Below are 20,459 nucleotides of genomic sequence, written 5' to 3'. Positions count from 1 at the left end.
CATAACATAGGTCCTTCTCAAAAACACAGCATTCCTGGAAAACTTTCATCACTGTTTAAATGTGCCCCATTAGTAACAATGCTCGTAAAAGAATAAAACATTTCAGTTGTATCAATAGCAGCAGCACAATCCTGCAACAATAAATAAATAGATCATAACACCCCCAAGGGTACACGGAAAAACCAGACAAGACACCTTGGAACTACAATATTATAACTTTATATTCTTAGGGAAACCTTATACTCAGGTAAAAACTGTAGAGCTGTTGAGAGTATGGTTAACATTAGGGTCAATAGAGGTAGTGATTCATGCCTCAGTTCATACAAGAGATAACCAGTGTCAATATCTCTTTGCTTTAGTGTTTGAAGAGGAAACGGCAGGCCCAAAATGGAGGCAGACAGTAGCAAAATTCTGAATGGAGGTGCTGGAGAAGCAATAGGTTTCCCAAAGAGTCCATATGCATATGTTGCGATGGATGACTTGCAGAAGCTGGGAATCTAAGGGAGTGTCTTACAGGGTTTACATGTTCTATGTCTCTGAAAAATCTCAAGGTGTTTTCAGTAGCAAAGGGGTAATGTAGTCTTACAAGAAAGGCAAGCTTATCCATTGAACCAGGAGAACCTTGGTTATGGCAAGTGTAAAGCCATTATGAATGTGGATAGCAGTCAACAATAGGCCTTTGAGATCTCACTGTGGATTTCAGCTTCATGTTTCTGTTGATCACCTTTGGACATGGACAGGAGACAAGAGCACAGCCCTAAGGGGGGGAAAAAGAAAAAAGCTGTAGAAGCGGTAACATTAACACAACTAATTTCTCTGTCCAACCCATTTCATTTGAAAGGAAAAACTCACCAATTATGCTGAAGAACATGAAAGGGCAGATGCTTTACACTGTCTCAATGACATTCAGCTTGTTTCTGTAATTGGACAGAAACAAAAAAGTAAAGACACAGTCCTGAAAGATTTATTTACTGTGTTTGCAAGGCTCAAGGTATTTGGTATGTTAGGTGGTGGCTACACATGTAAAGACATTGATTTCTGGTGAATGTACTCTTGAATGAATGTACTCATCAAACTGGCACTAAGGTTGAAAAGCCTTGAAGGTCTGATATCTCAGCTTTGTGGCTCAAAGAGCCCAGTGTAGACTGACTGGCCAAGTCGATTACCAGAGCTTATTCACATTAAGTACACCATTTCATCTGCTGAAGAGGAAACTGAAAGTAGAAAACACCCAAACAAACAATGAGAAGAAGCGGCTGTGAAAGCACAAAGAAGAAACCAGCAATTCAAAGACATTAATGAGTTGTAGGCAAGGATTTTCATTTATATAGCACCAAATCACAAAATTCTGCCTCAAGGCGCTTCACACAAGTAAGGGCTAAAGCCTCAGCCCCACCAAATAATAAGCCATGAATAATGAGCCACACATGGGTGCGTAAGCGATTATTTGAAGACTGATCCACATTTTAAGCCGTCACGTATCCACTACTAAGGCTCCTCTATGTGCCTCTCTGTACCTCACATGTGCCACATATCAGCCTCCAGTGAGCCACGACCGACCTGTCATTTGAGCCCCGTCCAACCTCGAGTGGCTCGTGTTGCTGCATATGATCCACGTCAAGCCACATATGATCCATGTAGCATCATGATAACACGATATTGGTGCACATTTTGGCATGGGCTTGGTCCAAACCTCCAGACCTCCCACACTTGGTCCCTTTAAAGTGTGGGTTTTCAATTCACGGCAGCATGTGAAGATGAAATAGACCCTCCAGTACAGTCCCGAAGTTGTGCACCGCACACCAGGCTCCTGTCCACCTGTAATGCACCAGACCAGCAGGAACCAAACCACGGGTTCATGGACACCCTCCTCTGCGCTCCTTCTCACTGGCTTCCTTTCCATCCGCGGCTCGCCCGCTTTATTTCTTCCCTGGCTTTAAACACAGTCATTTTCACACCGTGATCCCACTTTTAAGTTTGTGCTCATCCATTATTGGCTGCAAAATCACTCTTTTGTGAGCCGGCGTTCTGCCTAAATGCTCGTTTGGAGCGTGAATCATTGCGTCAGAACGCACACACATCTGATCCATTAATAAGATATTAAATCTATCATAAACGTATTTTACAGCTAGGAATGAACATGCAACTGTTTTATCAAGCTATAAAAACATTAAAATAGCTACCTTTAAGCTGAGCCAAAAATACGTTCCTCACGGAGCAGGAGAGAGTGGGAAAAAAAAAACGTCCAGATGAAACAGTCCTCTGTGATTCCAGAAGTGATTAGAAGTGTTTTCAGCATCCAAGGTTTGGCAGAAAATGATTAATCCCTGACAAAATAATTATTTTATATACAGCGTCCAGCACACAGAGCAGGTGTAATTGTGTGCGCAAGAGGGCAGCCACTCCAAACATAGCCTCTCAGGTCCTGCGCAGCTGCCAGGCGCATGGATAATGGGCTTTTAGCAGCCTCGTCTGCATGCTGTTGTTGCTAAATTTTGAACATCTTCAAATTAGCACCACGCTCAGAGATGAGCCTTGTTAACTAAAGATACTGCCTCTAAGAGCTACCATTCTCCCACGATAGTTGAATAAATCCTCTCGTGGCAAAAAAACATGCCACGTGGCTCATTATTCATCCTTCATTATTTGCTGGGACCAGGGCTTAACCTTACCAACCTCTAGAGCATAGGTGTCAAACTGATTCCAGAAAGGCCCAAGAGGGTGCAGGTTTTCTTTGTAACCACCACCTCCAGCAGGTGATTTCACTGATGAACTCTTCCCATCTGCTCAAAGTGATGTTCATCAGTGAAATCACCTGCTGGAGGTGGTGGTTACAAAGAAAACCTGCACCCTCTTGGCCCTTTCTGGAATCAGTTTGACACCTATGCCCTAGAGCAAGCACACAGGTGACAGTGGTAAGGAAAAACTCTCTCTGATGATTTGAGGAAGAAACCTCAAGCAGACCAGACTCAAAGGGGTGAGCCACTGCTTGGGCCATGCTACAGACACAATTGACAATACAAATATACAGGAAATTTTTGGAAAGGATGCGATATGGAACCCAATATTAAGTCTTGTTTAATTTGAGTCTTACCTGTTCAAGTATTTTTGTTCAGAAAAAATTGAGTGGTTCACGTTTTATGTTGTCTAGTAAATAGGAGGAAATAGCAAGAAATAAAAGCTGATATTTTAAATGATCTAGGCTCCTGTTGCTGAGATGTCTTTTGACATCTCTTATGTCTCCTTCTCTGACGCACTCTACCATGAAGTCATAACTGGTAAAGCAATACACAAAAGTTGCTCATAAAGTTTTTCCAATCTGAGCCAATGAGCCTTGTAAATCCTGCGCTGTTGTCAGAATTGTTTTGGATGTTCTTCTCACTAATCTCCTTCTTGTACGGTTACAAAAGACGGTATTTTTCACTTTTTGGATAGTGATGGTATTATATCGCAATATTACTCATTTTGTACTATATGGCCCCTTTTATAATTCCCTTTTTTGAGCCGAAGTTGAACCTGGATTGTTTCATTTTCAAATCTACTCATTCAAAGTTGAAATCTGGGTAAAAACTTGATGAATCAAAGATTTTACAGTTCATATGTTTAAAAGGTGCCCGGGGCCTCCTCCCCAGGGCACGTCCCACTGGGAGGAGGCCCCGGGGAAGATCCAGGACACGCTGGAGGGACTACATCTCTCGGCTGGCTTGGGAACGCCTTGGGGTTCCTCCAGAGGAGCTGGGGGAGGTGTGTGTGGATCGGGAGTTCTGGGCGGCTTTGCTTGAGCTGCTGCCCCCGCAACCCGACTCCGGATAAAGCGGAAGAACATGGATGGATGGATGTTTAAAAGGTCTGTGGCTGAGCTAATTAATGGTTGGCAGTGCAAAAGGTCCGTTGGTCCAGTCTAGCCATTTCCATGAACACAAATGCATGGTGTGATGGAGGTCGGCACCCCTGCCTTACCCCGGACAACCCTCTCCACATGCCTGTCCTTTCAGTACAGGAAGTGGGTGCCTGTCTGGCTCCCAGTCTCTCTGTGATGTTCCTCTGCATGCTACCAGTTCGGGGTCACGGTTGGTCAGTGACATTCTCTGATGGTGTAGACAGCTGGATCGCACAGTGCCGAGCTCTCTGCTCCCAGCCTGCCCCGAAAGTGCAACATGTCCACCTCTTTCAGCTGTGACCTCAGATCAGACCAGAAAACCAGCTGAATTTATATGGCTGAATATTACAAGGAAGGAAAGTAAGTTACGAAGGAAAGTAAAAGAAAATAACCAGGGGCCTCATGTACAAAGGCTGTGAACACACAAAAAGTGGCATACATCCTTCTCCACGGTAACATTCAGATATATCAAAATTGAAATAATCGTGGAAATGTGCGGTGCACCACGCCAAGTTAATGGCTGGTGTATGCATATTTCTACAGCTATTGGTCCACTGGCAACACATAGAGGTGATGGTGGGAAACTGTTAATAGTGTGAAAACAAGAAGTCATCAAATTGATGTGCACATCAGAGACACACTTACTAACACACCCACATATTTACAATTATATGGGTGGATAAAACAGCATGCACAAAGTGATAAGGAAAATGGCATTAGCAATGGCTGCGTTAACGTTGTTAGAAGACCTTGCAAATGGTGCAATTTGACATGAGCAAGTATACAGGGAGTGCAAGGATTTACTTGTAAATGACGATAATTGGTTCATAAGCCGATTTCGTGTACCAAGGCCAGTGTTACTGGAGTTGCCCACAAAACTGCAGCTGGCCTAGAGTGCAATACGGTGAGGATCTAGAGGTTGTCTGTGCCCACACAAGTGCTGACCATGCTGGGCTTCCTGGCAGCAGGGGCATTCCAGTGGGAGCTGGCCGATCAGTCAGGAGTGTGCCAGTCAACCTTGAGCCGAGCCATGCCAGCTGTGTGGAACGCAATCATCCGAATGTCATCCAGGTACATCACATTCCATTAATGTGCAATTTGCAGCAAGAGCCAGTTTCCCTAATGTGATTGGAGCTGCTGACTGCACACATATTGCTATGAAGGTGCCATCACATGATGAATTTGTTTCTGTTAATAGGAAACAATTTAATTCCATCAATGTTCAAATCATATGTGATGCGCTAATGCATTGGGTTGGGTTGGGCAGGCTAGAGGCTGGTATGGTGTGCGATGGCTGCAGAGCTCCTTAACAGGCCCCTGATTGTCTCCCTGTAGTATTTTTCAATAAACGTATGTAAGTTGTGGATGTCACACACTATCAGCAGCAGTGCACCTAACTTTTTTAACTTCAATGTCTGTGTGCACTGCTCTGAGCCCACAGCGTTTATGGCCACACACACATGCTCCCACTTTTTTTTTGTTCATGTTCATTCCGTTTGACAGGGTACCAAATAAACTATCCCTGCGTGGCTCCACTTCATTTCCATTCATCTGTAGCTCACACTCTGTGTAATTTATTTTCTGTGTTCATGTTGACTGATCTAACAGGGTGGGAAATCCCAGCTCCCAGGGCCTATTTACATTAACGATTCATTCGCGAGACAAAACAAAAAAAAAAAAAAAATGGCTGCTGCTGCAGTTCATCTCTCTCCCCTCAAACTCTGTCATACAAGTAATTGTGTTAAATAAATAAAGGACAAAAGGGACATAAGCCCTGCTCACCGGGCTGGCTTCCAGAGACAGGACATGTCCACATCAAGTATAAACTCCAGACATCTCCATGTCACTACATATCCAGTCCTTGATTAGTCATCGCAGCGCGACAACACGAAAAAGTTCAGATTCTGAAAATATGAATACCAGAAATGGTTTTACTGGGAAATAATCATGTTTTTCTCATTTCAGGAACCACAAAGTTTGTTCTGCAAGACATTAAGTCTAGGAAAAATGCAGCAGATGACCCTAATTCAGAGAACAAAAATCGTTGAGTTCTGTGCAACGCATCCTAAGGGCTGATTTGAATCTCTTTCCATACAAAATTCAGTCTCGAGAGCAAACTATCTCCCCAGCAAATGGAAAAGAGATTTAAATTTACTCGGTAGTTTTCCAGAATACTGGAGATGGATGATTTGTTTCTTCGGAAAATTCAGATGAGGAGGTTACACTGATCATGTGTGTAAAAGACAAACCTGTGCATTAGGGAGAAAAATCATATGCTTCAGCCACATGGTCATAGCAGAAATGTCTGATAATATTGACTGGTTTTTCTGTGTTGTCAAAATATTTTTGGGTACATGTTTTTGAGACCACCTGTATATGCATGTCCATGAAAACACTGACATCAGTTGTCATAGGTCAACAAAAGGGGCTTCATAACATTCATTTTATTGTGTGGAATATTGGAAGGGAGGCACAGTGGTTTAGTGGTTAGTACTGCTGCCTCACAGCAAGAAGGTCCTGTGTTCGCTTCCCACCTTTCTGTGTGGAATTTGCATGTCCTCACTGTGTATGTGTGGGTTCCCTGTGGTGCTCCGGTTCCTCCCACATCCAAACACATGTAGGTTAAGTGAATTAGAGACTTTAAATTGACTGAGTGTGAGTGTGAATGAGTTTGTCTATCTATATGTAGTTCTGTGTTGTACCACAACCTTGTGCCTGACGACTGCTGGGATAGCTCCCCCTCCCCATCACCCTTGACTAGAATAATCGGGTATATGTACATTAGCTCATACAATCACCTCAGGTGGTCCCACTGTTTACAGTGCTTGACTCCTACATTTTATTTTTACTTGTGTCTCAGAGAAAGCTGGACAATTTTATCCACTTTTGCAAGAGTGTGACCAAGAAGGCTCGGAGAAAAAAGAATACTGGATTTGCAATCTCAACAGGACACTGTGGTGTGGACACAGAACTTTAAAGCAGTTAGCACTGCTATCTGTTAGTGATGTCTGTGCTTAAAAACATATTGACTGTAGCTGAACAAATGAGAGAATCAAAAGACACAAATGTGACGATTGCAAAAGTATCAAAGCATATGAAGGCCCAGAAAATCCATCAACATTTTTAATTTGGATTCAGCAAAACAGTGGTTGTAGTCAGAGAAGTTAAATGTTCAATTGTTTATAGAAGTAGTAAATGTCATTTTTGACTAGACTAAAGAAGAAAAACACCATCCAGATTGTAACGCTGAAGTTCAAAAAAAAAAGGGAATACCATGGTATTGACATGAGTTATGACACAATATGGCTAACGGCTACATCTGTGAGAGCACCACCAGATCCGAAAAACAAATGTACACATTTTAGTGAAAAATGTGTTACTTTGTAGATGTTTTGTTGAGGGATGTCAATGATTACTTCCACATGACAAAGTAAAGCCACATTTTACATGTGTTAAACAGTGCCGATTTCTAATCTTAAAGGCTTTGAAGCCTGCCACCGAGTGAAAAAGTAAAAACAAGAAAAGCCCCATACAGTTGTACAGATGAAAACTTGCACACAGCAAAAGAATGGCGGTGGTGGTGGTGTGGGGGGGGTCTTGCTTATATTACCACATTAATTTTTTCTATACTACTTGCTCACAGCACTTTTAGGTTTTAAAAGGAAGTTTAAAAAAGTGGTAATCCAACTCTGGTTGACATTATTTCAAGTGGAGTACAGATATCATTCATTTATTCATTAACTTTCCATACCCACTTACTCCAATTAAGGATTGGGGGGTGTTGCTGCATAGGGTGGAGAAGCAGGATCCATCTTGGACAGGATGCTAAAGTATAGATTCAACATTTGAACATGTGGATATCTACAAAAATAAATTGTGGAAGGTAAAACGGAAATGTGTTTTCTACTGTCATAGAGGTTACTGTATTTTCAGAACTATAAGTCACACTGGAGTAGTAGTCACATCTGTCACAAAATGCATCATGAAGCAGAAAAATATTGTTTTTGAACATGGTACAGCTGCTACAAGCAAAATTACTTTAATAGGGGCATATTTACTTATAACACAAATACTAATTACGTTCATAGTTAAACATGTGAACATTTACCTAACTATAATTACACATTTTAAAAACTCAGTCTAGCCGCCTTAGCAACATTCATTGTAGCTTACAAAATAGTTGGTTCTTTTGTGTTTGATAACCCACATTAATTCATACTTTTGCCCACATTTATTTTATATGTATTTGTTAATACCATTACTGTAGGTTTAACTATGCTATTATACTTTATACACTAATTACCGTTTTTGTTATCGTGTTAGCTTGCTGGTACGGTTGGCTTATTCACGGCTAATTTAGCTCTTCTACTATAACTAGCTTATTTTCGCCATTTACAATTCTATTTTACACAGTGTAGATTTTAATGATTCATCAGTTTATGTTTCCTTTAAAGATATCAACATATAGTACCTACGTTCTTAGGTTTTCCAATTTGATAGCATAATGATTATACTTTTTATTTTCCTATAGTAGCTAACAGAGTTACTTTAGATAGATACCAGTACACTCACACACTCATAGCTTCTGCTTCTATAGCTTAGCCTACTAACTATATTTGATTTTACTACTAGTCTACATACTAAATTACCTATACTACAATCTTCTCCTATGAGGTCTTATCATTCTTATGTCTTATTATTTATTATATTATATATACCTTTTTTGAGCTGCTTGGGTGGGTAGGGAGAGTTCCCATGGGATAAAAAGCTTTTTAACCTACAATCCCTGGTTCTTAAGGCCAGGCACCTAAGTGGCTCTACTCTACTCTTTTCTACTCTCCTATTTTACTCTTCCTTTTTAGATATTTAGATATACCTTTGTATACTGGCATAGTTCCACCTTAGAATTGGAATATAATATATAATATATAAGATATACCTTACTGAATTTTCATGACCATAGTGTAGTGAGCAGTAGCTAATTGTCTAAATTAATGTTACTGTATCAAACATAAGACCTCAGCGTTAACTGCTTCTTGTGGCCGCTGAACAGATTAAAACTATTCAGTGGCTCTGTTTAGAGCTAAAATGCACAAGTTTACCTCACTAAATGCAACCAAATGTCTGAAAACTCAAATACATTTCAAAAACATCACAACCAACCAAATGCGCCAACCTTGCTTGGTGCCTTTCTCCGTTGAGGATGTCGAGGATTTATTCATTTTTGGTCTTATGGTAGCAGGGCTGGTACTTTTTGGCTTAGTGCTGCCCTGATCTACCGGAAAATTGGCAAGACGGCGGCATCTAGATCCACGGCCCCTCGCTTGTCCGTCATGATTAACGAGGTTGGCAAGGCAGTGCATTCTCAGACTGCGTTGACTCTTGAACTCAGACGCAAATTGGATGACATCTTGGAGCTGATGCTGCCTTGCAGTTGAAGCTGAAGGTTTCAGAGGCCGGTGAATATTCTTAATTCATAATTGGGAATATTCTTAATTCATAATTGGGATTTGGTTGTTCAAGTGGAACTGTTAAAAGTGTTTTTCACTGCTCAACCACAACACTCCAGGTTTATCTAGCCTCAAGGACAAATTGCCCACTGTTTTCCTCCAGAGGAATGTCTTCAGGCTCTGGTGAGATTATTCAGCTCCTTCTTATCTCAACCCACAAAGACAATAAACTGACAGACTTACACATGGACAAGACTGAAGCATGCTCCATTTTCACCTTTACCTCCCTTCCCGCCACCACTCACGCCACCCCTTCCCCCTCCGGGGGCTGCGCGGTTTTTTAGCTGCGGCAGGTCCCCATTCCCCCCAAGCTAGTGGCGGCGCGACTCCAGTTGCAGCAGCCTTCACCCACTTTACCTCAATTTGGATGACGGACTGCTTCAAGTTTAGTACACATAAACAATGGCAAATGTATATGTGTTGTGTCTAATTTTGATGTGTGCCATTATTATGGTAAACAAGTAACAATTGTGGATTAATTGCTGTATCTTGTCTGACGTAATTGGGGTGTAAACGGAATTGCCCTTTTTTGGGATCAATAAATTTATCTGAAGTCTGAACCTTATCTGAGCCTAGCTGTACTGCTTGTTGATGTTTTGGTTGTCCCACACAGTCCAAACAAGTGAGGTGGAGAGCTATGAAGGTTATACTTCCTCTTTTTATTCAAGAGCATGGTCTTTCTGTTTAACAACATGATTTATTAATTTCACTTGTTTACTAAGACCCAGCATGTCTACTCATTCAGATCTTCTTCTCCTTGTTTTTCAGCAGTTGGCATCCATTGACACCACCTTCTGCTCTGGAGTGTGAATGACATCTGCCAAAGGTATACAATTTTCCTTATTATTTCTTTGTCTTTCATGATTATTTTATCATTATTATTATTTTATATTTTGTTAGGGAAATGGGATACACCTATGCCGATGACACCATACATTACATATTAGAAACTAGAAGGTGGTAAAAGTTGATTGTCATCACTCTTTCAGTGATGTCCAATCACTGAAAGAGACAGACTGCTGGTATGTTGAATTCTTCAAAGTCTCAAATAAGGCAGGGATTATCACCAAACAAGATAAGGCATAAGTCGTAAGACAGATAATGGTATTATTTGCACAATACCATTAATTGACAGTAGCTACAGGAACTGAGTTTTTGAGTTTGAGTTTTTAATATTTATTTCATTCATTTAAAAGAAAAACAGAAAAGCAAAAAACAAAAGCACCACAATACCAGAATGAAAAGGAGCAGAAAGAAGAACAAGTCTTATGATTTCTGCCCCTTTTAACAATACAATCTTTCAATATACAGCATCATAGTCAACATTATTTAACAGATTGCATTTCTTTAACTTGTCACATACCACTGACCCATTTCATAATTATGACCATTAATTAATAGATTACATCACTGATAGGTTACATTTAAACTTAAGACACTCCAAACATTATTAAGTTTACTTTTTTTTTTTTTACTTTCTTGCAGCCCACTGACTTACTTCATTTTATACTTACTTAATACATCTAATTTAATATGTTTTTAAATAATTTAAGCGACCTTAATTCTTTAATTTCTTTATTAAGATTGTTCCATAATTTGACACCATTTACTGCAATACTCCTTTCCTTTCCTTTGGTTCTAAATCTTGGTTTTTTAAAGACTTCTATTCCTTTCAATTTATAACTACTTACTCTTTTTTCAAACATATTTTGAATGTTTGTTGGTAAAATATTTTTATTAACTTGGTACATCGTTTGTAACATTTTCAAATCGACTAAATCATGAAATTGAAGTACCCTATACTTAATAAACATGGATTAGATGGATCTCTAAAACCACTGTTACTAATCACTTTTAAAGCTCTTTTCTGCAAAATAAATAAAGGTTGTATATAGGTTGTATATGTTGATCCCCAGATTTCTACACAGTAAGTTAAATATGGGACAATCAATGAATTGTACAATGTTAATAAACCATAACTATTTAATGAATATTTTACTTTATGCAAAACAGCAATATGCTTTCGCTATTTTCCTTTTATGTAATTTATGTGTGACTTCCATGTAAGATCTTCATCAATCATGACTCCTAAAAATTTCATTTCTTTTACCCTTTGTATATCCATTCCATCTATTTGTAATGACACATTATTTTTTTTCGCTCTATCATTAAACAATATGAAATTTGTCTTATTAATATTTAGTGACAATCTGTTTATATCAAACCAATGTTTAACTTTTTCCAACTCTGTATTTATCACTTGTGCTACTTCCTGTATATCTGATCCAGAGTAAAACAGCGTTGTATCATCAGCAAATAAAATGCTGCCAAGCACATTGGATACATTCACAAAATCATTGATATACAAAATAAACAGTTTGGGTCCAAGTACCGATCCTTGTGGTACTCCATAAATAATGTTACACAATTCTGATTTGGTATTATTTATCTGAACAAACTGTTTTCTATTTTCTAAGTAGCTTTTTACCCACTGATGTGCAACACCTCTTATTCCATATTGTTGTAACTTGTGGAGCAATCTTGAGTGGTCTATAACATCAAAAGCCTTTTTCAGGTCAATAAAAATACTTACAAAATAATCCTTATTATCTATTGTTGTTGATATTTTCTCTATTAGTTCCATAATTGCCATAGCTGTCGAATGTTTTGTTCTGAATCCATACTGAGCATTATTTAAAATATGATGTTTCTCAATAAATTTATCCAATCTTGTTACAAAAACTTTTTCCATAATTTTAGAAAACTGTGGAAGCAATGATACTGGCCTGTAATTAGAAAAATTATGTTTGTCTCCATTTTTATATAATGGGACTACCTTAGCAATTTTCATTTCATCTGGAAAAACCCCAGTTGACAGAGACAGATTACAAATATAAGTAAATGGTTCAATAACAATTTCTATTATACTTTTTACAGTCACCATGTCTAAATCTTCATGGTCAGTTGATCTTTTGCTTACACAGCAGCCAGCATTGTCACTTTTATGTTTTTGAGATTTTTTTTTTTTGCCAACATTTTACAATTTAGAGTGTTTTACATTTTGCATGACCGCTGACCTTGATTGTTGATTAGTCCTCAGCAAAATCAAATAATTTTTTCTCATCAATGCACTTGCCAAATTTGATCAATATTGGATTCTTAAAATATCTTGCCAACATACATGTATGTACCCTACACCTCCATTTGCATCACTAATGAAATATAAAATCAGGGGTTGAAAACAAAGCAGAAAGGTAAAAAAAAAATGAAATGAATTAAAATAAAACAAAATTAAGTAAACTGAAAAATTATGTGGAAGAATGAATAAAAATGTGGTGTTGAATCTTTACATGGAATGTAACAAAATATTTCTGTAGTACTTTCCACTAAGTGCCACAGTTTTCTGACATCTGCCAATCTGATCACCTTCAAAATTCAGCAGAGTCTTCCATGTTTTAATATCCATCTGTGGTGCAAATTCGGTGAGAATCCATGAAGTATTTTTTTTACATAATCCTTCAAAGCCTATATAAAGTGAAATCTTAGTCCAGAATCCAGATCCTTATCACCTCCAAAATTTAATGGAGTGTTGTGTGGGCTGCCAGAAGAGGAGGTACTGCTGGCCCACCACCAGAAGGCGCCCTGCCTGAAGTGCGGGCTTCAGGCACGAGAGGGCGCTGCCGCCTCAGGAACAAGCCGTGGTGACAGCTGTCACTAATCATCCGTGACAGCTGTCACTAATCAACACATCTGGTATAAAAGCAGGAAGACACCTCCACCAAACTGCCAAGATATCATCTTCATCTGGAGGTAATACTCTCAGCCTTTTGTAAATCTGTTTATTGTGAGTGTTTGCAGGAGAACCGGTCGTTTTTGAGGAGGCTGTGCAAGACGGCGCTCCTTTTCAGCTAAGACCGCTGCAACGCGCTGAGTGAGAGGTGGAGGTGGCATTCCCACCAGTGTTACTGGGTGTTCACACACCCACCCTTTGACTGTCTTTTGCTTTCTGCCAGCAGTACCAGATCCGACACGCCGGGAAGGTGGCCACCTGGGGACTCCGTGACTTGGCGGCTGCAGTATTCCTCGGGTTCAGGTGGCGGTGGAAATCGTGTGGTTCCGGTTCGTTTCCAGACGGGCGTCTCCTATCGTCGAGCCTGCCCACACGACACCTTTATTGATTGACTGTTGCACATTCTGATTCTGCTGTGTTTGGTTGTGACATTCACACCAGTAAAGTGTTATAATTTGACTCCTTCCATTGTCCGTTCATTTACGCCCCCTGTTGTGGGTCCGTGTCACTACACTTTCCCAACATGGAGTCTTCCATGGCCTAATGTCTATCTGTGGTGAAAATTTCATCAAAATCCATGTAGTAGTTTTGACATAATCCTGCTAAAAGACAGACAAATAAATAAACGCTGATGATTTTATTACATCCTTGGTGGACGTACTGTAATAGACAGGAAAAGACAGGCAATTAAAACACCAAAAGCTCACAGAGTAATAAAACATTAAAATAAAAAATAAACATAGAAATCCTGATCTGATCAGAAAATTGAAAGAAAATAAGATCAGCTAAACATCAACTCCAAACTACCATCACATCATACTTCAAAATCTGACTAATTGTAAATGATATGGAGTAACATGTCTTCAGTCTAGCTTTCAACGTCCAGCCATGTAATCTTGACAGCCAGATTGTACTACAACAATGGAGCAACAATCCTTGCAGCCGAATGACCTTTGAGACACAAAGTACACCTGTTCATGCTAGAAGACACCACAAGATCAGAGGGCAATTCAAAATTTATATATATAAACAATATAACTCAACAACACTCAACAAAACTCAAAGCCCGTTCTTACATACACAAGAAGCCAAAGTACAGAAGCCAGTACTGGAGTAAGCCACGTTTTGATTTAATTTGCTTTACTTTACTACACACACACACACACACACACACACACACACACACACACACACACACATATACAACCCTGGCAAAAATTATGGAATCACCGGCCTTAGAGGATGTTCATTCAGTTGTTTAATTTTGTAGAAAAAAAGCAGATCACAGACATGACACAAAACTAAAGTCATTTCAAATGGTAACTTTCTGGCTTTAAGAAACACTATAAGAAATCAAGAAAAAAGATTGTGGCAGTCAGTAACGGTTACTTTTTTAGACTAAGCAGAGGAAAAAAATATGGAATCACTCAATTCTGAGGAAAAAATTATGGAATCACCCTGTAAATTTTCATCCCCCAAATTAACACCTGCATCAAATCAGATCTGCTCATTGACATTGACCCTATGTGTCTTTTTGCAAGGAATGTTTTTGCAGTTTTTGCTCTATGGCAAGATGCATTATCATCTTGAAAAATGATTTCATCATCCCCAAACATCCTTTCAATTGTCCAAAATATCAACATAAACTTGTGCATTTATTGATGATGTAATGACAGCCATCTCCCCAGTGCCTTTACCTGACATGCAGCCCCATATCATCAATGACTGTGGAAATTTACATGTTCTCTTCAGGCAGTCATCTTTATAAATCTCATTGGAAAGGCACCAAACAAAAGTTCCAGCATCATCACCTTGCCCAATGCAGATTTGAGATTCATCACTGAATATGACTTTCATCCAGTCATCCACAGTCCATGATTGCTTTTCCTTAGCCCATTGTAACCTTGTTTTTTTCTGTTTAGGTGTTAATGATGCCTTTCGTTTAGCTTTTCTGTATGTAAATCCCATTTCCTTTAGGCGGTTTCTTACAGTTCGGTCACAGACGTTGACTCCAGTTTCCTCCCATTCGTTCCTCATTTGTTTTGTTGTACATTTTTCGATTTTTGAGACATATTGCTTTAAGTTTTCTGTCTTGACGCTTTGATGTCTTCCTTGGTCTACCAGTATGTTTGCCTTTAACAACCTTCCCATGTTGTTTGTATTTGGTCCAGAGTTTAGACAGCTGACTGTGAACAACCCACATCTTTTGCAACATTGCGTGATGATTTACTCTCTTTTAAGAGTTTGATAATCCTTTCCTTTGTTTCAATTGACATCTCTCGTGTTGGAGCCATGATTCATGTCAGTCCACGTGGTGCAACAGCTCTCCAAGGTGTGTTCGCTCCTTTTTAGATGCAGACTAACGAGCAGATCTGATATGATGCAGGTGTTAGTTTTGGGGATGAAAATATACAGGGTGATTCCATAATTTTTTCCTCAGAATTGAGTGATTCCATATTTTTTTCCTCTGCTTGGTCTAAAAAAGTAACCGTTACTGACTGCCACAATCTTTTTTTCTTGATTTCGTATAGTGTTTCTTAAAGCCAGAAAGTTGCCATTTGAAATGACTTTAGTTTTGTGTCATGTCTGTGATCTGCTTTTTTTCTACAAAATTAAACAACTGAATGAACATCCTCCGAGGCCGGTGATTCCATAATTTTTGCCAGGGGTTGTATATACAGTGGTATGTTTACCACTGTGTCAGCTTTTTTGAAACGTGTTGCAGGCATCCATTTCAAAATCAGCAAATATTTGCACAAAAACAATAAAGTTTATCAGTTTGAACATTAAATATCTTGTCTTTCTGGTGTATTCAATTGAATATAGGTTGAGGATTTGCAAATCATTGTATTTTGTTTTTAATTTACATTTTACACAACATCCCAACTTCACTGGAGTTGGGGTTGTAACTTCATCCTAACAGCTCTTCATGCCTCCAGACGACTTACGGTGTAGTGGATTTGTGTTTTTTTGTGAGAAGAATTAGCTGTGCCAATTAGCTCGTTCACATCGTCGTCTGTCAGCAAAAACAAACTCCACCATGTTTCGCTAAACACCATCCCCACTAGTGTGTGCATGCGCTGTGATCGCAGCATGCAATGTACAAAATGGATGGAACCAAATTTGCACGGTAAATGCAACACAATACAAATGGGATGAATCATCCATGTCACGTGACATACAATCAATCAGATGACAAGGATCTACTCAGACGTTATATAATAACTCCTTGCAGTAAGGTCTCACATCACCAACAATGATGTCATATCTGCATTCATGGTATGAATGCAGATATGACATGCACCACCAAGTACAGTATGTGCAGAAATGATTTCACAAGGGAAATCAGACATATATTTAGACATATGTGCGCATTTTTTGCTCACTTCAGCCTTTACTCCTTCAAGGAGGAAAAGAACAATAACCATATAATCATAAAAATGTACTTCAAACATGATATTTAAATTCATGTAGCTTATAAAAAGACAGCTCACTTTTGTGATATTTCAGCATCTAGTGGAGGCGAAGTCCCTTCTGTCCCCGCGAGGAGCCCACCTTCTCCAGGATTCTGTTGTTGATCATTCCAGTTCCTTCGTGATCTGACCTGTTTACATCAAAAGTTATATTGAGTTGTATAAAGATTCATTTTAAGTTACTACACAGGTGAACACAGTATGTACAGCACCCGCAGGAAGTTGAAGGGCTCACATCACCTGTCATAAAACGCCGTACAGTCAGGTGCATACGTATGTATCTGGACAATGACACAGTTTCTGCGATTTTGCCTTTCAACATCACTGCAGTGGAGTACAAATTAAACAATCAAGATGTGTTGCTATTAGGGTTGTCCACAAATAAATCGATACTGAGATAATGATTGATGCTAAAAATGAATATCAGAATAGATACTCATTTGCAAAAGAATCAAGACCAACAGTGACGTCTTTGCATCCTTAAGCTAACACACACACAGACAGGCACTCATTTAACTGACATTATATTACACCCCCCCCGCCCACACACACACACACACACACAATGCTCCGACTGCTCTCCTTCTGGTTTGACGTGGATGAAGAATGAGTACTTCACAGCATCTCGCTATAGAGTATGAGGTAGCCAGCTGTGATGCAACATTACCATTGGTAATAAAACTGAAAACTGACCAGGGGGAAAGAAGTCACGTAGTGGCGTTAGATATCACAAGATTGCACTGTGTCACCAGCTAAGTGTCGTGGTGGAGAAGCCGTGACTTGCACGTCTGCAAAAAAGGTTCATACGAGGTCTGTTAGAAAAGTAACGGACCTTTTTATTTTTTGCAAAAACTATATGGATTTGAATCATGTGTGACTGCATCAGCCAAGCTTGAACCTTCATGCGCATGCGTGAGTTTTTTTCACGCCTGTCGACTGCGTCATTCGCCTGTGAGCACGCCTTGTGGGAGGAGTGGTCCAGCCCCCTCGTCGGATTTTCATTGTCAGGAAATTGGCTGATCGACTGCCACTTTACTTCATCAAAATTTTTTCAGAAAGTGTGAGAGACAGCCAAGTGGAAACCATTTGGAAAATTCAGATGGCTTTCGGTAAAGATCTAATGGGGATCACACAGATTAAGGACAATTACAACTGGATTAAAGACGGCCCACAGCGGCGGATGGCGCGCCGCGCACCGAGTGGCGATCGACAGGCTCAAACGATCAGATCATTTCCAAAGTGAACGCTTTGTTGATCCGGGACGTCATCTGACTACCAGAGAAATGGCAAGACAGCTGGACATAGCACTTTTTCGGCACATTCCACTGTTACAGGAGTTTCTGTAATGGAAAGAGGAGCGGAGAAATTCGCCACGGAGCCGCTCATGGCGCGGGACGAAAGCACCTCCGTGTTGGTCTCACAGGACAAGCCCTAACATGCCCAGCTCTTGCACCATTCGGAAGATTCAGACAGCTTTCGGTGGCTTTTCAGTCGTGTGACTATCCGAGAAATTGTGGATGACCTGGACATGCCACAACATGTCCTGTGAGGCTTCATCACGGCTATGCTTTTTGTTGTGTGCCCTGCGCCTCCATCCCGACGTGCGAAGTCCTCCGCACCTCTTTTCATGCCGAAAAACTGCTGATGTCAAACTCTTCTGCCATTTCTGTGGTAGTCAGATGACGTCCCGGATCAACAAAGCATTTACTTTGGAAATGAACTGCACATTCCACTCTTACAGGAGTTTTTTGTCATGAAAAGACGTGCAGAGGACTTCGAAATTCCAAGTTGGAGACTTTAGAAAACTGCTTTCACTTGAACTAACTGTCTGTCTCTCTATCTACTATCTATACTGTACGAGGTCTGTCCATAAAGTAACGGTCCTTTTTTTTTTTCAAAAACTATATGGATTTGATTCATATGTTTTTACGTCAGCCAAGCTTAAACCTTCGTGTGCATGCGTGAGTTTTTCCACGCCTGTCGGTTGCGTCATTCGCCTGTGAGCATGCCTTGCCTTGTGGGAGAGTGGTCCAGCCCCCTCGTCGGATTTCCATTGTCAGGAAATGGCAGAATGATTTGGGCTTTTTTTCCATCAGAATTTTTTCAGAAACTGTTAGAGACATGCAGCTGGAAACCATTCGAAAAATTTATCTGGCTTTCGGTGAAAATTTTCCGGGCTTCACAGAGAATAAGGAGTGTTACTACAGCTTTAAGGACGGCCCACAATGACGCTCGGCGCGCCACGCTCCGAGGACGAGACAGAAACCACCAGATCATTTCTAAACGGATTGCTCTGTGGAGCTGGGACCATCATGTGCAATTTCTCTGGTTATCACAAGAGCTGGACATCAGCCATTTTCCGGCAGATTTCACTTTTAACAAGAGATTTTGTCATGGAAAGCTGCGCGGAGGCTTCGCGCGTCACGACGGAGCCGCTGATGGTTTTGGAGTGCCAGACGACAAGTTGGGACATGCCCAGCTCTCCACAATTCTCTGAAACCTAAACTCTTGGAGTATGGAGTTAAATCTGTCTCATTAATACCCTGCAAATGCACAGAGGGTGATTTACAAATATCCTTTGATTTGTACACGTGCTTTGTGATCCACAAACACAAATTTCTGATTTGTAACTTGTGTGTGGGTTTTTACAAATAAATGTTTATTTGCAAAACTGAAACTTGTTTGTGAAGGGTGATTCAGCATTGGTGGATCACCGAACACACACATTCATCACTCTGCTCAGTTACGCAATATTGAGACATTCTCAGTGCAAAACTGCAGTTGAGATCCACAAATATGTCAGTCACTATTCACATTATTTGCAGAATTATTGGGGGGGGCTTGGCTCATTACTGGGTGGACTTAAGCCCCCAAGCTCCCCCTTGGTGCCGCCACTGGAAATGCCTCAAGTCTTGGACATTTGGGTGGGGCTGTTGCTTGGATGTCTGGGTAACTCAAAAGAATCAATGGTGATGATTGCTGAAGTTACACAAATACACACTGATCAGTGATTTGTCAAAGAAAGAACAGAAGAGGGGTGTAAATTTAGTTTTACAAATGAAATCTTCTGTGTTTTTTTCCTGTTTGTGGTGGTTTAGGGATGAGTTTAGGTGCCTTGACACTTGCACGCATTTTGGCGCCGCACTCCCACGCACTTCGTCGTGACAATGCCACCTGCTGTGTTCCCAGCTGGATGGTGCGCTTTATGCTGCTGGACGCTGTGCATAAAATATTTATTTTTGTAGCGGATTAATCATTTTCCCTCAGAGTTTGGCTGATCTAAACACCTCTAATCGCTTCTGGAATCACAGAGGACCGTTCCAGCTGGACCTTTTCTCTCTCTCGCTTTCTCATGCACTTCATGACATGGAGAACACATTGGAACAGTCTAAAAGTAATTATTTGTAATGTTTATATGTAATAGCTTGGTAAAACAGTTGCATGTTCATTCCTTCTTATGAGTATCTAAAATTCTGTTTATGATAGATTTAACATTTCGTTATAATCGTTCATGACCTGCGCTGTGATGCGGTGCGCTGACACAACCACTCGCACTCAGTGTTGTTTTAATTGCTTTTAAGTGCTTGCACGATGTTGATGTGAAGTTCACATAATTAATGCGTGACAGAGATTTTGAACATTTCAAAATTTTTGTTGCACACTTGCACAAAGCTGCGCACAGTTTACAATGAGTTTACAATGAGTTTACTCTCCTGCACAGCAGATTGTGTCCCAGTGCGTGGATCACATTCGTGCAAGTGTCAAGGTGCCTTTTGACTGAGAGAGACGGGCAGTAGAGCAACAAC

The 20,459-nt window shown here is 40.2% G+C and overlaps 1 protein-coding gene across 1 annotated transcript in view; it reads right to left on the bottom strand.

Annotated features, from left to right (window-relative positions):
- Window positions 1–200: 200 nt before the first annotated feature.
- Window positions 201–20,459, bottom strand: part of kitlga (kit ligand a) — a 140,464-nt gene continuing 120,205 nt past the window's right edge. The window contains 3 exon segments of the mRNA XM_034175894.1: window positions 201–757; window positions 853–917; window positions 16,675–16,784. Coding sequence (XP_034031785.1) covers window positions 887–917; window positions 16,675–16,784 — 141 coding nt within the window. The 3' untranslated portion in view covers window positions 201–757; window positions 853–886.

Source organism: Thalassophryne amazonica, chromosome 8, assembly GCF_902500255.1.
Source record: "Thalassophryne amazonica chromosome 8, fThaAma1.1, whole genome shotgun sequence".
In the NCBI taxonomy this organism is placed as follows: Eukaryota; Metazoa; Chordata; class Actinopteri; order Batrachoidiformes; family Batrachoididae; genus Thalassophryne; species Thalassophryne amazonica.
The sequence above is the reverse complement of the archived record's forward strand: the minus strand, read 5'-3'. Positions and strand labels throughout refer to the sequence as shown.